Below are 16,441 nucleotides of genomic sequence, written 5' to 3'. Positions count from 1 at the left end.
GGTCTGATTTTCAATGGCGAGATTTGGTGAATGCATGGAAAACAAAGGTAGACATCTTACTGTTCATGAGGATATGATGATAGTAGTGTGGAGGTCAAAAAGAGAGGTGGAAATAATAGGGGTTGACACCACTGCGAACTAGGCCGCTGAAGTCCAGGTCAGACTCCGATTCAACTCCGATTAGTCACCTTTTTTCAGCGAGAAACGACCAAGGAAGTATATATTGTCCAAAGTGAATTCGGCAAAGTTGAACAGGCATGGATCATATCTACAAGCTTATGACCTGGCCCTTTGTGCCGAGTTTTTTTGCATGTTTATACACCTGCTTACTTGCGCTCTGTAGGAGTTCTGCAGGTAGTGAACAGCATGAATCACCCATGGGGGGAAAGTTTGTGTCCCTTGGCCCACTGTATTCATATCACATGACCTGTTCTGTGAACATCTTGTGTCAGAGGCGTAATTACACCTGTCCTACCCATTACCCATGGAAAAAAGTATGGTGGGTATGGGACTTGTACAGGGTGACTAATCCATTCCAGCCCCATCCCATGCACAGGAAAACCCACCAACCTGTGCTGTTCCAACTTCCCTATCTGCAGGTATGGCCATGCTCTATCCCATTTTACAGGTACAAACCCATGGGGAAAGTATTCTGTGCCAAATCAGTACATGTTGTATAGTGGGTGACATAAATAGCAGGTGGAGGACTTGTACTGTGTACAGAACTTTGTACAGGGTGGCCTACCCCATTCCCTCCCTGTCCCATGCACAGAAAAACCTGTAACCTGTGGAAAAACAGTACAGTTAGAGAAGGGGAGAGGAGACAGTGAGAGATGACAAATTATTACCAAAAAAGTGTGTGGGAATATAAAAGTTACATCTCATAACAGTTGAAGTATAGATGCATGTCAGATAACAGTAGGAATAAATAAACAGGAACATGAAAAATACTACGTTACTGTAGCTCAAAGGGAGGGGACATTGTCGTGCACGCAGGAAATTTCGATCTCCGCTTTAATTTACCCCGGTCCTGTCGCATAGATCATTTTTTCAAGATAATCGCGACACTTCTCCCATAATATAAGGATTATCGCGAAACAACGGAGGATGGACGCGGCGGGAGACGTCGAGGTGCACGAGGTCGTGGTCGAGGTCGAGGTCGAGGTCGAGGCGGACGTGGAGATGGAAGCGGAGGCGGAGGACATGATGACGGAGATGCGCCCAACCCGGGAGGTGGAGGTCGAAGGGGAAGAGGTGAAGCCCTTCGTCAGCAAATATAAAGATCACATCAGACTCATCTGGAAACTGCATCAGGGTCGAAGGATTTAAGCCTATTAAGCTTCTCGTGTTTCATGTTTCAACTGTTTGAGGTGCGCACTTCCCACACATTGAATAATCACTAGTCTATACTAAAGGAAGCCATAGGACCATCTCTCATGTAATGGACTCAATAATGAACGAAGTCTTCTTTACTCGGCAGCTCTGAGAAAGCTTTGATATCCTCACCGTTCTCATCGACTGCGTACTACTTATAGTAGAAGTGATTCTACATGGACCATACCCCCGACCGAAGGATCCCACACTGATGCTCTGGCCTCTGCTCCTGTTTATAACACTGAATGCTCTCTTGTCGCGCCCATCGTCTTGCTCTCTTCTCCAACGTTTTGAAGACCTCAAGAGAAACGACTTTGACTTTGTCGTCATCGGAGGGGGCACCGCAGGGAACACTGTCGCAAATCGTCTGACGGAGAACCCCAACCATCATGTACTTGTCCTGGAGGCTGGCGGATCGTATGTGACTCTATCATCATTCGCTCGGTGCATGAATCTCAATATCCTCCTATAGGAATGCAAACGTCTTGGTGTCTATCGTCCCAGATTTCTGTGCCCGGACTCTTGGAAGTGCGATAGACTGGAACTACACCGCCCAAACGGGTCCTGTCATGAACCGAGTCGTTGAGCTTCCCAGGGGGTTCGTTCTCGGTGGTACTAGTTCAATGAGTAAGCATATTTTGACTAAATCCACGGGGTTAGCTTCTGGCCTACGTATATCCGTTAGATTGCATGGTATACACTCGTGGAACAAGAGAAGATTGGGATCGATATGCCCACGTAACCAACGATGCCGGATGGTCCTGGGACAACATTCAACCATATGTACGAAAAGTAAGCATCGCTTCAAGAAAACCTCTTCCAACACTTTGTTGAAGCTTTGAACATAGAACGAACGCTTTACTCCTCCAGCTGATGGGCATGACACAACTGGGGAATTTGACCCGTCAGTTCATGGTTTTGATGGAATAAACTCTGTTACCCTTTCAGGGTTTCGACATCAAATAGATACACGAGTCATTCAAGCTAGCAAGGCGATGGGGAATGACTCAGAATTCCGATTTGTTCTCGACATGAACTCAGGGGAACACCTTGGAATTGGTGGGATTGTTCGTTGTCTCAACTCCAAACCTCTCAACATTCGTCATGTACAGGTTTCGGGCAGTCTACCGTTCTGAATGGAAGTCGGAGCAGTTCAGCCACGTCCTATTTGGGACCTCAATTTATCAACCGCCCCAATCTTCACGTCTTGTTGCACGCCCATGTGACGCGTATTTTGTCGGAGGAAACAGCACATAATGGTCTTACCTTTACGGGAGTTGAACTTTCTCAGGATTCTGGAAGTATGTCGTCCGCCCCGCGATGATTATTGCGACGAAGCTGAACTGAGCGTCACCAAGAAACATTGCATACAGTTACAGCATCGAAAGAAGTCATACTTTCCGCTGGGTCCATTGCGACTCCTCAAATCTTGATGAACTCTGGCATCGGCGATCCCAATACCCTGTCGAATTTGGGTATCCGAACGCTGCAGCGTCTACCATCAGTTGGTAGAAACCTGTCTGAACACCTTGTCTTCACGCTTGGTTGGGTGGTTAACGCTAATGATACAGAAACCGAGGCAATAAGAAATACGACTCTCGCTGCGGAGCAATTGAAACAGTGGAATGAAACAAGAACAGGTCCTCTTGTTGATGCCCCGGGGCTGGACCTTGGATGGGTCCGATTACCAAAGAATGCATCGATCTTTGAGAAATTCACGGACCCTTCTCCCGGTCCAAACACTGCACATATTGAGATCCAGTTCATCGTAAGCATTTCCCTTCTGAGTTTAGGCTAAACGTATTTCACTGACCCTCTTTAAACTTGCTAGAATTTTGGAGGCTTTGTCACGGATAATCCTCTCGCGGACACGATAGGCGTAGCTCCTACCCTTCTAAGTCCCATCTCTCGTATGTCGTCACAAATACCTTCTACCTCTATGAAGACTTCTTACTCTAGTTTTTCTCACCATTTCACTAACCCCCATGAATGTCCACAGGTGGCTTCGTCACCCTCAACACATCAAATCCATTTGACCACCCGTTCATTAATCTCAACTACCTGGACTCAGAGTTCGATCTCTTCGCGCTACGTGAAGGGGCTCGGAGTGCCCGTCGGTTCATGGCACACCCTTCGTTTAACGGCTTTCTCGTGAGCCCCATTGTGAACGCTACGACCGACGATGAGCTAGACGAATTCATCAAATCTAACGCCGGGGGAGCGTGCCACCCGATTGGAACAGCCATGATGTCTCCTCGTGGTGCTGACTGGGGAGTTGTGGATCCGGATCTAAAAGTGAAAGGCGTTGAGCGACTCAGAGTAGTGGACGCTTCGATATTAGTAAGAACGCCTTCTTTTCATCTTATTGACATCTTCAACTCACTGATTTCCTGGGTCAATTTCCAGCCATTCCTCCCCGCAGGGCACACTCAAGCATCTACATACATTATCGCCGAGCGTGCATCTGATTTGATCAAAGCTTCGTGGTCTTAATGGTGTCCAGAAAAACATATATCATTTTCGCGTAGCCTTGCGAAGGCAGTATTAAGTTTCTTCGTTGGAATCAAATCTGTGGTTTTCCCAAAATGAGTTAGTTCATTATTCAACCGCAGGCTCGGTTTTTCAAGTGGTTGTTGAGAGTTATACGAGAGTGGGAAGTACTTGGAGAGCATGAAGATTTTTTTTGTAAGTTGAACGTGCCAGTCGCGATCGGGCGGCCAACCGTGGGAATACTTCGTAAGCATATCGGTGGACCCTCGCGCAACGCGCTTAACTTTCACCTGCTCTGCCGACTCCCCTTAGCCCCCGTATTCTTGCGGTATTCACAACTCCTTGCGTCATCATTCTTCTCCATATTCCTCAACTCGACCTGAACGTTCAGCCGACGGACTCACCTCAACCCCAACTGACGCTCAAAGGTCTGAAAAAAGTTTTGAGAGAGGACCGAGATGCATCTCTACAATCTTACTTTACAACCCCCAACCGCCATCGTCCAGGCCATTGTCGGAAATTTCTCAGGGGCTCGACAGCAAGAGATAATTGTTTCGCATGGAACGAGATTGGAACTCTTACGCCCAGACCCGTCAACTGGAAAAATCGCGACAATAATCGCGACCGACGTCTTTGGTTCAGTTCGGTCTTTGGCTTCATTTCGGCTAACGGGTGGATTGAAGGGTGAGCCGTTGTGCGTATCCGTTGATTCTATTTCATTAAATTTTTCTTTCTCAGATTATGCGGTAGTAGGGTCTGACTCAGGTCGCATAGTCATCCTTGACTATGACCCCAAGACCAGTTCTTTTGTCAAGCTTCACCAAGAAACTTATGGAAAATCTGGTGCCAGACGAATTGTTCCAGGACAGTACCTAGCAGTGGACCCAAAAGGACGTGCTGTGATGATATCTGCGATGGAGAAGGCCAAGTTGGTATACATTCTCAATCGAGATGCCGCAGCAAATCTTACCATATCTTCACCTCTCGAAGCCCATAAAAATGGTGCCATCATCCACCACATAATTGGATTGGATGTTGGATTTGAGAACCCCACGTTCGCTGCGCTGGAAGTGGATTATACGGAAGTTGATCAAGACTCGACGGGAGAGGCGGCGAAGAATGCAGAGAAGGCACGTTGATTTGTTTCTCAATGCTTACTTGATATTCATTTTTTAATATCTAGTTTCTTACCTACTACGAACTTGACTTGGGCCTAAATCATGTTGTCAGAAAATGGAGCGAACCTACCGATCCGCGAGCCAATCTGCTTCTACAGGTACCAGGTGGACAATTAGCTTCTTCTGACAAGTACGACGGCCCTTCTGGTGTTCTCGTCTGCTGTGAGAACCACATAATATATCGCCATACGGACGGTCCTCAGCATCGAATTCCCATTCCACGACGTCAGCACCCCCTCGAAGACTCATCACGCAGTATGCTGATAGTTGCTGCAGTCATGCACAAAATGAAGGTGAGAAATACATGTATCACATGGCATTTGTCTTACATGTTACAAGGGTGCATTCTTCTTCTTGCTCCAAAACGAAGATGGTGACCTGTACAAGGTTACTATAGACCACGAGGAAGAGGAGGTTAAGGCACTGAAAATCAAGTACTTCGACACCGTTCCCGTCGCCTCCAGCCTCTGTATCCTCAAGTCCGGTTTCCTGTTTGTCGCCTCCGAATTTTCAAACCAGTAAGCGTTCTATTCCTCAACAGTTTATATAATCAGTTAATCCTTCGACTCCTAGCTACCTCTACCAATTCCAAAAGCTCGGTGACGACGACAATGAACCTGAATTCAGCTCCACCTCGTATCCATCTTTCGGTATGGCTGAACCCAATTTACCCTTACCTCATGCCCACTTCCGACCACGGCCTCTTGACAACTTGGCGGTAGCAGATGAAATGGAATCACTGTGCCCCATAATCGACTCAAAAGTTTTGAATATCCTACCCAACTCCGATACGCCTCAAATATTCACTGCGTGTGGTCGTGGAGCCCGAAGCTCCCTCCGTACCTTGAGGCATGGTCTTGAGGTGGAGGAGTCAGTGAGTTCGGACCTACCCGGTATACCGAATGCGGTTTGGACAACGAAGAAGAAGGAGGACGATCCATTCGACTCATATATTATTCTCTCCTTCGTCAACGGAACGCTTGTACTATCTATCGGGGAAACCATCGAGGAGGTTCAGGACACCGGATTTCTTTCTTCTGCTCCAACTCTGGCTGTACAGCAAATTGGTGCGGACGCTCTCCTACAAGTGCATCCCGGAGGGATTCGACATGTTCTTGTGGAAGGGAGAGTCAATGAGTGGCGGGTACCTGCTGGGAAATCCATCGTTGCGGCGACGACCAACAAGCGACAAGTGGTTGTTGCACTGTCATCTGCGGAACTGGTTTACTTCGAACTTGACCTCGACGGCCAGCTGAACGAGTATCAGGATCGGAAAGCCATGGGTTCGACTGTGCTCGCCTTGAGCGTAGGAGAAGTTCCTGAAGACAGGCAGAGAACACCTTTTTTGGCTGTGGGATGTGAAGATCAGACTGTAAGGATCGTTTCGCTGGATCCAGAGACCACGCTTGAGATTATTAGTTTACAAGCGTTGACGGCGCCACCCAGTGCGATATCTATTGCTAGCATGTTGGACGCTAGTATTAACAAGTCGATGCCAACTTTGTTCGTCAATATTGGATTGCAAAATGGGGTGTTGTTGAGAACAGTATTGGATCCCGTCAAAGGGCAGTTGACAGACACGAGGACGAGGTAAGTTAGACTTCCTTTTTACTTTGGCTCAACGGATTGGGTTCATATTTTATCGTTCGTAACACAGATTCTTAGGAACAAGGCCTATCAAACTCATTCGTGTTCAAATAGAACGCAACCCAGCGATTTTGGCTTTGTCTTCACGTTCATGGTTAAATTACACCCATCAAAATCTTATGCATTTCACGCCGCTGATTTTCGAAAGTTTCGATTATGCTTGGAGTTTCTCTGCAGAACTCAGTCCGGAAGGATTGATAGGTATTACCGGGAGTACCTTACGGTTTGTTCTTTATTGCTTCTCTTGCCTTGTGTACCGATTTTCAACGGTCATCCCCACAGGATCTTCCATGTACCGAAGTTGGGCATAAAACTAAAGCAGGACTCGATTCCGCTTTCGTATACCCCTCGGAAGTTCATAACGCATCCAACGAATTGTTACTTCTATCTCATTGAAGGTGATCATCGCGTGAGTGGAGAGGATACAGTTGCGAAGAAGTTGAAGCAGTTGGTATGTCGATAGCCTTGTAACTTTGTGCTGCAACATTTATCTCTCGTTCCTCATTAGCGTCAACAAGGTAAATCCATCGATGAAGAGATGCTGGCTTTACCTGCAGAGGTGTTCGGTAGGCCCAAAGCTCCTGCTGGTACCTGGGGTTCTGCTATCACAATTATCGATCCTGTTAAGGTAAGGATTGTGAAATCTATCGACTAATATTGTGATTTCTGACTTGATACTTAGGCGAAAACGTTAGCTCACATCCCTCTTGATAGTAATGAGGCTGCATTCTCTCTGGCAGTCGTACCGTTCTCCGCACGGGGGGGAGACCTCCATCTTGTCGTAGGTACGGCTGCAGATACCCAAGTTTCGCCGCGGTCGTGCTCTAGCGGATTCCTGAGGACGTATAAGTTCACGGATGATGGCGCTGGTTTGGAGTTGTTGCACAAGGTATGGTAGCCTTCTAGTGTATTCACTCGCTCGATACTGAGATATTCCGGTCCAGACTGAGACTGACGACGTACCATTGGCCCTCCTGGCCTTCCAAGGAAGATTAGTTGCAGGTGTCGGCAAGGCCTTGCGAATATATGATATTGGTAAGAAAAAACTACTACGGAAAGTGGAGAATAAGGTACGTAACGGTCGAACTCTTTCGTCGCCACGGTGGGCTGACTACGTTACTGAAGCAATTTGGGTCTGCGATCGTCACTCTCAATACGCAAGGCTCTCGTATTATCGTCGGCGAAATGCAGGAGTCCGTATCATATGTGGTCTACAAACCACCCGAAAACCGTCTTCTCGTCTTTGCGGATGACACACAACCTCGTTGGGTCAGTGCTACGACGATGGTCGATTACAACACCGTAGCATGCGGGGACCGTTTCGGCAACGTCTTCGTAAATCGCCTAGACCCGAAAGAGTCTGAACAAGTCGATGACGATCCTACTGGAGCGGGAATTCTCCATGAGAAGGGTATCCTGATGGGTGCCCCTCATAAAACAAAAATGCTTGCCCACTTCCATGTCGGCGATCTTGTCACGTCGATACATAAAGTGGCGATGGTGGCTGGTGGAAGGGAGGTTTTACTCTACACTGGGTTACATGGCACGATAGGGATTCTGGTGCCGTTTGTCTCTAAGGAAGACGTAGATTTCATTTCGACGCTGGAGCAACATTTGAGATCCGAGCAAGGCAGTTTGGTGGGACGAGATCAGTTAAGCTGGAGAGGTTACTATGTTCCTGTGAAAGCTGTCATTGATGGTGACCTGTGCGAGACGTTTGCTAGGCTACCTGCAACCAAACAGAGTGCGATTGCGGCTGAGCTGGACAGGACTGTTGGGGAAGTTCTGAAGAAGTTGGATCAACTACGGGTTACGACGAGTGGATTTTGATGTAATATTTTGTTGTAGTGTGTATATTCTCCTTATAATGCTCGCCTTATCGAGGCAACCGTCTCGATATAAAAGTCGTTGTCTTGGTCACTGTTTGCATCGAGCGGGCCGCGCGCCAATTGGATCACACCTATTACATTATTACCACTACCTCGCTGCTGGCTAGCGATGCGTTTCCCTCTTCTTAGACGACTCTCTCATCTTATTCACCGCCGCCCAAAATCAGAATCATTCGCCACAGATGTCTTAAAACAGCTTGCTGAAGTCCTTGCCAATGAAGACGAATCACTTCCTCGTTCACAATCCTTAGACGATGCAACTGAGAAGAGAGATCCCTCGATCCTTCCACCCCATTATTTCGACCTACCCCCACAGAGTCCGCTTTCAAGCTCTATTAATGATCTTCTCATTGTGCTATCCAATCTTGAACGGCGTATACCACTGCTCGAAGATGCAAATGCCCTACTAAAGCAAGATATGGAGAGGCTCGTATTCGAATCTCAATTACGGGAGCAAGAAATCAACCTCAAAGAAGCTCAGGCTGTCAGACAATCATATCTCTCTCAAATACACCACGAACCCCAACAGATACAAATGCAACAGGACCAGACACGCCTCGAGAATATCGCCTTGGAAGATTTCCTGATCAAGACTCTGGCGTCGTATCCAGCCGATCATGTTTTCAACAAGATCGCCGCCGCTATCGATGCTGGCTCTTCGTTTGCAAGCGCTATCGTGACGGTCATACGAGAAGAGATAGAAACTTTACCTAACAGTCCTTGGTCGAAACTTGTGCCCGCTATCGTTGGTCCACGCTCAGCAGATCAATACACTTCTGCCCTCGGTATCGTTCTTAAAGCCCGTAAAGATCTTAGGAATAGCCAAAAAGCCTCTCATTTTTGGAAGCAGCAAGCTAAATTGGACGATGTCAATGCAGATGTGATCACACCTTCTTCTTCGATTCTATCTGACATTCAAGAGCCCCTTTCGGAGGAACGGCAACGCGCTGCGAGTGATTTGTTGCGAAAGCTGAGAAGTGGGGAAATTCCTATCAGGAGTCAGGTTGTTACACAGGCCGCACCGGTCGAGGCAGATCCACAAGAGAAAACCTCTTCTTCACCTTCTGTCTCGCTTCAAATGTTTGGGTCAGTGACTCCACTAACTGGTTCCACTGTGGAATCATCGTTGAAGGACGTTTCCGAACCCGTCTTTACTTCTACTGCTGTCGGTGTCAAACCCGGTGTACCATGTTTTGGGCGGGAGGAATACAAGGATAGTACTGCAGTCGTTAACACTCCTAATCCAATGCTCGTAAGTTATTCCTGCATAATCTTCACAAATGCATCATTACACAAGCTCTCTAGCCATCCTCGACGACTCGTTCTCTTGCTACCGCGGTCAGCATATCGACCGTCTCCTCCTCTTCTGTTTCATCCTTTGCATCCACGGACCTTCCTGAAATTTGGGAACTTGTTACACCGGCATCTCTTACTCCAAAAATCACCGAGAACGTTTTCAACACGCGTTCGCGGGATGCGCAAGACATTGGTTCATCTCCTATACCTCCTCCGCGACCGCCTCGACCTATTCCACGTATCAGTCCTTTCAGCGGTCTCGAGACGATCGATGAGGCCGATGAGCCTGCTTCTCGGTCCTCTTCCTCTAACTATGTCTCCTCATTAACGTCGACCTCAAGTAATGAGGCAGTACCCGAAGATACCACAGTCGACCTGTCTACTCAGAGCGACCTCATCAATGTCATTGTAGATGAAGCCAAACCACCAGTACAACAGACTGGGCCACCTTACGAATCACCCGCCAATCTAGTACAATCACTGGTGTCTCCGTCTGCTCAGGGTACTGAGTCGTCGATAAAGCCCAAGTCACCAATGATGGTTGCCATGTCCAGATTGCCCAGGAGGTTGTCACTTTCTTTGACGAAATCAGGGAAGGAGAAAGAGAAGAACAAAGAGGACGAGAGGGCGAAGGAGAACAGTGGGAAAGGAAAGACGAAAGACAGCGAGAAGCCGTCGACGGCGGCGCAACCCACAACTATTCCTCGGCGACTCCAGCAGAGCAAGTCTGTCCTCGCTGTTCGGACGAATACTCTTGTTCCTTCTGCTACTCTCATCCCTCCTCCACTCAAAAAGTCATCAATACCTCCACCAGATCAAGTGAAGCCTAAATCTCGACCTCGGTCCAATAGCGGGGCAAGTGCTCGACCGACGATATCGTCTGCTTTGAAACACGCATCTACTACACCCAGAAAACTTAATAAGTCGGATAAAGAGAATATGAGTGTTTCTGGGAGAGGTGTATCTCCCACTAAACCTCGGATGAAGACGAAGACCGAAGGTAGTATGGATAGGCTGGGAGGTCACGTCAAGCTCGGGAGAGTTGTAAGGAGGAGAGTGGTGTAAATTTTAACTTTATCGTTCGTTCAAACATTTCTTCTTTCCTTTCTCCTTTGTACTTTACTTAGTAGGACCAAGCATTGATCATTTCCAGTCGAGCCTGCCGTCTTGGGTTCTTTCTTCTCCAGAGATGAATGGTAAAATCGAGAGAACGACTGAATTATGAAAGGATTACGGAAAGGTTAAAACGCCCGGTGACGACCAGGAATGAAGATTGGATAGTAGTGACCGCACTCTATCTCGTCGACAGTGTTGGGGAGGGTTCCAACTTCAGCTCATCAACCGACCTAATCTGTATCCTACGAAAAAGGTAATCATGCTTCTTTGCTAGGCTCTTGCACGAACATGTGCTATTAAGTTGATGAATATAAGTACTTACATCCTTGAATCAATTTACGATACAAGTTATGCTGCCGGCCACAGTTGTATCTGGAATAAGCGCACTCGATGCCCGTGAATGCCTGTGCCTGTGAATGCACACACCTCAGCAAGTGGAAAGTCAACGTCTCAAGTTGAACTGATATCGTTCTATCTGCGGGTAAGCTGACAGTACTTGTAGGTAACGAAATATTTTAACGAGCGACCATAGATCACAAAAGAGTTCAATAATCAAAACCAATAGCGACTCTTCACTTCTGAAATCCACCTGACCTTCACTTGACAAACTGCCTGTAATCCCTTCATAATCTCCGGATCTTCTATCGCGTTTTCACCCTCTGAAACAACATTTTGGAGGACGAGGTCCCGAAGGGGTTGCATATGCGGTCCGACGACATGATTACGGGACCGGACAACATGCAGCAAGACCCGACTCGACCATCTTTTGGTGCCACAGAGGACGAGGCAGCGAAGGCTGACCAGAAGGCCTGCTCCACCTCTAATGCGAAGACACTGAAGAATTGCGTCCGTGACACCACCTAATTCCAGCCTCTCCAGCCCGCGGAAACAATCTGCCTTTAGAATACGGGTCACAACGGGGTCAGAGATGTGGTGATCAAGTATGGAGAGTTCCAAGAGCGAACAGGATGACCGTGTCATGAACGCGAGAAGGGATTTTGGGGTATCAAAATTTTTGGTAAGCCGCAACTTTTTCAATGCTGGAAGTGTAAGCCACTTCAACACGGGTTCGAATGCAGACCGGCCTTCGACGTGAGCGTTACGGAGTACCAGAGTGCGCAGATTGGGAAAGATCAGGTGAGGGGTTTCAGGGAGAGAAGGATCCGGGTCGTCTGGGACTGCCAGGTCCAGGAAACACTTCTCCAAGTTGGTCATCTTTGGCAGTAAATTGAAATGATCGTCATAGTCCCTATACCATGCCCCATAATCCCTTGAAATATAAGTGGTGATCTGGAGCCACGGAAATTGAACAGGTATGTTCAAGAGTGGTACAAAATCCCCTGAAAGCACAAGTTGGTTTAACGCAGGTGTAATATCAAAGACGTTAAAAAGTGATTTTTGCGATTGGTCATCGAGACCAGGCCAACCATTTCCGGAAGACAGGAGGTGGAGATGGAGTGATTCGAGTTTCGAAAAAGTTCCTCGAAATGGAGACAGTAGTAGAAGACCTATTGCATCAACTCTAATCGAAGCCTCCAGCCATCGGTTTGACGAAGCACAAACCATCTTCATGAGTGTGTCATTGAATGACCTCGGAGTACCGTCATTCGAGTAGCTGAAAAGAGAAACGGAGAGGAGCTTCCCCTCGCTTCTTTGTAATTGCAGAGCTAGAAAGCTTGCAACATTTGGATGGATCTCCGCGATGGAGTCCCAGTTGAGATCAATATAAGTCCAGAGCTGAGGTAGTGAAGACACCAAAGATCTCCATCTCTTGCACACCTGCCCCACCTTCCAAGGGGAATTTCGTGTGTTCAGAGACCCAGGATATTGTGACGCGTGTCTGGATTTGAGGTCGACCATATCCACCTCTGAAAGGTCGTTAGGATTTGTATACGCCCAAACATCTTTAGGTCCCTCAACCTCGACGCAAAAACGAAAAATTCGTGTCAAAGCTTCATTTGGAAGCCGTCGGATTGGGTGAGTCAAAGGCCTAAATGACTGAAGCTGGTTTTCCATCCTCCGTTTTTCCTGAATGAGCTCTTCTAAACGGGTTTGAAGCCGTTTGATTTTTGCGATTCCTTCATCAACAGTAGCTATTCCTGCTTGAAGTCGCGTGATTTCCTCCCTGACGACCCGAGAATCGACTGAAGAAGGCGGTTCGTTAGTAGTCGAATAGAAATCGAGCACAGTTGTCAAGGCAGGATTAAATGGCTGTTGTTTCAGTGAGATGGGAGTTCCATAAGCGGGACAGCTGTTTAACATCTAAAGCAGAGAAAATAAGAATCTCCGAACATTTTCTAGTGTGCACGCGTACCGTGTTCAACCAGATAGTTTAACGAACGTGTTGTGACGTGGACATACTCGAGTACTGTACTGGAAGCGACAAATCCCTGGACTGTCCTATCCGGGGCTGACACTCCGATCCTCGTGTACCTAAAACCACCCAAATTGAGTCCCTGGTGTGGTAGCCAAGTCCCGATCCGTATGTACATAATATTGAGTCGCCAGGGTTGTCCTGGCACGACTGGACCATTTTGATTTTTTCGAAAAATTAGTAAAATAATCAGGTCCTTAGTGTAGGCAGGACCCCTGTTAATGCCCTAAAATGCCTGAGTCCGGACCCCCCAACTTCTATCCGGATCCCAAAAAGGAAATCGCTATCCGGAAGCCACCTCAGGCATCGTCCAGGCCTTGTCTTTATCCGGACCAGCGGCTTAGGCATCTACTTATATAATATAATTTTTTTGTAAATATGAACAAAAAGGTTTGTATCTCCGTACGGAGCTGGACAGAGCCAACTGCCCTACAGTACACGCGAGTCTACCGATAAATAGATGCTGTAACGCGATTGCTGGTTGGAGGTCTACCGGCATCACAGGCTGGTCGCCTTAACTTTATCCGGACGGGCTCAGGCATAGGCGGGATCCCATGTTTTTATCCGGAAAACTGGCTCAGGGATTGGCGAAATTTTGGCCTGATTTATCCGGATGGGGCTCAGGCATCTGGCCCTATTGCCAGGGGTCCTGTGAAGCTGTATCAGTTATGTACATAAATGGACCAAATTTTCTCTACCCGATCCATATGTACCGAAAACCCGCCCAAATTAGCCGAAAAGTATGTACCAAAAACATCCGAAATTAGAGTGAGTACATTTTCGCACGATGTCCAAGCCAATACCCGAGTACTTAATTAGAGAATTATCAACAGAAAGGTATATTAAAACACATATGTATAACTCCTATGGCCACCTAGGAAGGTAACAACAATACACTTCAACCCGACCTTCCCCAAATCTTTTACTCTCCAAACAAAATCTAGGTCAACATAGCGATGACACTCTTTTGTGCAATCATGGAGGAAGCTCCTCGAAAAGCTCGGGTGATAAAAGGTTAGGAAGGCCGTTCTGCAGGGATCATTGAGTCCTGTCAACCTGGATTCCAGCATTTTCAATAGGCAATCCGCAACTTCAGTGTGCCGTGTGAGAACGTCTTCAGCATCAATCGAGAGTCTCACCAACTCTGGCAGTATAGAGGCTCCAGTATTCGATTGTGAAGTCGTCAACCGGGAAAGGAATTCGACGATATCCGGTACGGGGTTAGTCATGGTCAACCTGAGGTGGAGGCAAGTGAGGTAGGAAGTTGACTCTAGAATTTTCAGGAGGGAGGGAAGGTCGTAAACCGGAAATTGTAATGTAAGTTGCTTGAGTTTGCATGAGGATAGGTAGATCATGTTGAGAATCGGCCGTTGAAGAGCCACTTATCTCAAGTGATATAAGAGAGGGTAATCTGAGGTGGGAAAGTAACGGAAAGACTTCCGTTTCTAGGTTCCCTTTTATGTGAAGCCTTCGAAGGGAAGTGGTTGTGACCGGAGCCAGGGATGATGGGAACACATTTGTTCGGTTCCCGTCCATAGTAATAGAAAGGTACTCGATTTTTGGGCTGTTCCTCAAAACAGTTCTGAGGCTCAGAACGGAGGTAACTTCACTGAGGACTAAATGAGCGAGCTGAGACAGCGGAAGGAAAGTGGGATCCGTCCACGAAGGTACAACCACAACCGCTTTCGTGAGCTGAGGGGCATGTCATCAAAGTTGAGGGCTATGGGATCTTGAGAGTCGAATGGGGTGGTGAGAGTGTGCAGGCGAGGAAAGGATGGTTCCTCGACATTGGCAAAGATAGCATTGGCCAAACACCAGTAGATTCCGGACAAGTCTAACTCGCCACAACGGGATATGTATTTGACTAGCAAGTCTGCAGCAGCGATGCCACATTTTCCGAGATTTTCTTCTAACTCGCGTCTGTCCCAGCAGGGGGCAACCTCGTCTTCGAGGGAGAACTCTATGACCAGATCGTGCTCCCCAGACCTGGCAATATATAACTCGATGAGAGGGTCAACATAATCCGGTATGTTCTGGAGATTGACATGGAAAGAAGACCATAATCTTGGAAGAGCAGTTATGACCCTCCGCCAGCGTGAGCAGGTTTGCGAAATGTCCAATGAGATGGTCGAGATCGCTTTCCCGGGACCCACAGATAGAGATGAGTGACCTCCAACACAGAAAGAGAATATTTCAGAAAGAATCTCGTTGGGGAAACGGCGAAGGGCCGACATAGCCCAATGACGCTCCATAACTGTTCGGTGAAGCGCGGCCCTCTCCGTCTGAAGCAGTGTTGCACGGGTAGGGTCGGAGACGCGACCCTACCCCTGGGGTCGGGGGTAAGGTAGGGGTCGGGTCGGCCACCAGCCTTGGGGTCGGCCGATTTTTTGGGGGTCGGCGATGATGGCGTAATTCTTTTTTTGTCCGTACATACCCCCCAAAAAATCTGTGCAGGATCTCCTGTTCATAGACCGGGACATCTTTGATTGGGAAAAGGAACGTGAGGAACCAAAAAGTGCGTGGGGTAGGACATTATGGATGCATGAGGTGGTTGGAAAGCGTACTGTAGACGACGAGCTGAAGGCTTACGACGACAACACTGCAGAGACTGCTCACAGCAATGATAGCGCCAACTCAGACAACATAGAAATACTTTCTTGAATTATTCTTACTTACTCCTACATGTCACGATAGCCGTAGATGATACCAGATTTTTCTACACGACTTTTGGCGCCGACCCCTCCAGCTGGTGGGGTCGGGAGGGGTCGGGCATTTTCAAAAATCTTCCCGACCCCCGACCCAGGGTCTGACCCGGGGTCGGTGCAACACTGGTCTGAAGTCTTTCCAAAACCTCATTATATTGGCGCAGAACTTCTTTCTCTTCCGCCAATATGGCACCGTTTTGAATAATTTCTACATCCGAAAGGTGGTAATCTGCATGGAGCATATGTGGTGGAAGTGGTTGTGGCGTAATGTCAGCCGTGAATTCGCGTTTACAATGGGTGCATAAGGGAGTACTTCGCGTGAAGCTATCAGTTATTTTGTCGACCATTGTAGAAGAGTTGGAAGCTTTTGAA

General features: G+C 47.7%; 8 protein-coding genes across 8 annotated transcripts; 4 read left to right on the top strand and 4 right to left on the bottom strand.

Annotated features, from left to right (window-relative positions):
- Positions 1-1,107: 1,107 nt before the first annotated feature.
- E1B28_000382 (uncharacterized protein) lies at positions 1,108-1,329 on the top strand (the record flags this gene model as incomplete). Its single annotated transcript, XM_043146200.1, has 2 exons — positions 1,108-1,254; positions 1,315-1,329. The coding sequence occupies 2 exons, from the start codon at positions 1,108-1,110 to the stop codon at positions 1,327-1,329; spliced, it is 162 nt and encodes a 53-aa protein (XP_043014900.1).
- Positions 1,330-1,585: 256 nt separating this feature from the next.
- Positions 1,586-3,867, top strand: E1B28_000381 (uncharacterized protein; the record flags this gene model as incomplete). Its single annotated transcript, XM_043146199.1, has 9 exons — positions 1,586-1,791; positions 1,847-2,001; positions 2,060-2,166; positions 2,223-2,433; positions 2,487-2,675; positions 2,733-3,142; positions 3,206-3,284; positions 3,374-3,714; positions 3,781-3,867. 9 exons carry the CDS (start codon positions 1,586-1,588, stop codon positions 3,865-3,867), a joined length of 1,785 nt encoding a protein of 594 aa, XP_043014899.1.
- A 289-nt stretch (positions 3,868-4,156) lies between these two features.
- Positions 4,157-9,594, top strand: RSE1 (pre-mRNA-splicing factor rse1). The gene is made up of 11 exons (XM_043146198.1): positions 4,157-4,548; positions 4,603-4,994; positions 5,048-5,335; positions 5,382-5,560; positions 5,616-6,632; positions 6,700-6,912; positions 6,972-7,140; positions 7,198-7,317; positions 7,372-7,578; positions 7,634-7,759; positions 7,815-9,594. The coding sequence occupies exons 1-11, from the start codon at positions 4,323-4,325 to the stop codon at positions 8,517-8,519; spliced, it is 3,642 nt and encodes a 1,213-aa protein (XP_043014898.1). The 5' UTR covers positions 4,157-4,322; the 3' UTR covers positions 8,520-9,594.
- On the top strand, positions 8,688-10,939 carry E1B28_000379 (uncharacterized protein; the record flags this gene model as incomplete). Its single annotated transcript, XM_043146197.1, has 2 exons — positions 8,688-9,830; positions 9,884-10,939. 2 exons carry the CDS (start codon positions 8,688-8,690, stop codon positions 10,937-10,939), a joined length of 2,199 nt encoding a protein of 732 aa, XP_043014897.1.
- Positions 10,940-11,438: 499 nt separating this feature from the next.
- Positions 11,439-13,508, bottom strand: E1B28_000378 (uncharacterized protein). Its single transcript, XM_043146196.1, has 2 exons — positions 13,305-13,508; positions 11,439-13,252 (listed from the first exon to the last, which is right to left on the bottom strand). The coding sequence occupies exon 2, from the start codon at positions 13,250-13,252 to the stop codon at positions 11,543-11,545; it is 1,710 nt and encodes a 569-aa protein (XP_043014896.1). The 5' UTR covers positions 13,305-13,508; the 3' UTR covers positions 11,439-11,542.
- A 1,077-nt stretch (positions 13,509-14,585) lies between these two features.
- On the bottom strand, positions 14,586-14,900 carry E1B28_000377 (uncharacterized protein; the record flags this gene model as incomplete). The annotated part of the gene is made up of 1 exon (XM_043146195.1): positions 14,586-14,900. One exon carries the CDS (start codon positions 14,898-14,900, stop codon positions 14,586-14,588), a length of 315 nt encoding a protein of 104 aa, XP_043014895.1.
- Positions 14,901-14,980: 80 nt separating this feature from the next.
- On the bottom strand, positions 14,981-15,616 carry E1B28_000376 (uncharacterized protein; the record flags this gene model as incomplete). The annotated part of the gene is made up of 1 exon (XM_043146194.1): positions 14,981-15,616. The coding sequence occupies one exon, from the start codon at positions 15,614-15,616 to the stop codon at positions 14,981-14,983; it is 636 nt and encodes a 211-aa protein (XP_043014894.1).
- Positions 15,617-16,080: 464 nt separating this feature from the next.
- E1B28_000375 (uncharacterized protein) lies at positions 16,081-16,416 on the bottom strand (the record flags this gene model as incomplete). Its single annotated transcript, XM_043146193.1, has 1 exon — positions 16,081-16,416. One exon carries the CDS (start codon positions 16,414-16,416, stop codon positions 16,081-16,083), a length of 336 nt encoding a protein of 111 aa, XP_043014893.1.
- Between the last annotated feature and the right edge of the window lie 25 nt (positions 16,417-16,441).

This window comes from Marasmius oreades, chromosome 1, assembly GCF_018924745.1.
Source record: "Marasmius oreades isolate 03SP1 chromosome 1, whole genome shotgun sequence".
Taxonomy (NCBI): domain Eukaryota; kingdom Fungi; phylum Basidiomycota; class Agaricomycetes; order Agaricales; family Marasmiaceae; genus Marasmius; species Marasmius oreades.
This window is presented reverse-complemented; position numbering and strand designations above follow the sequence as displayed.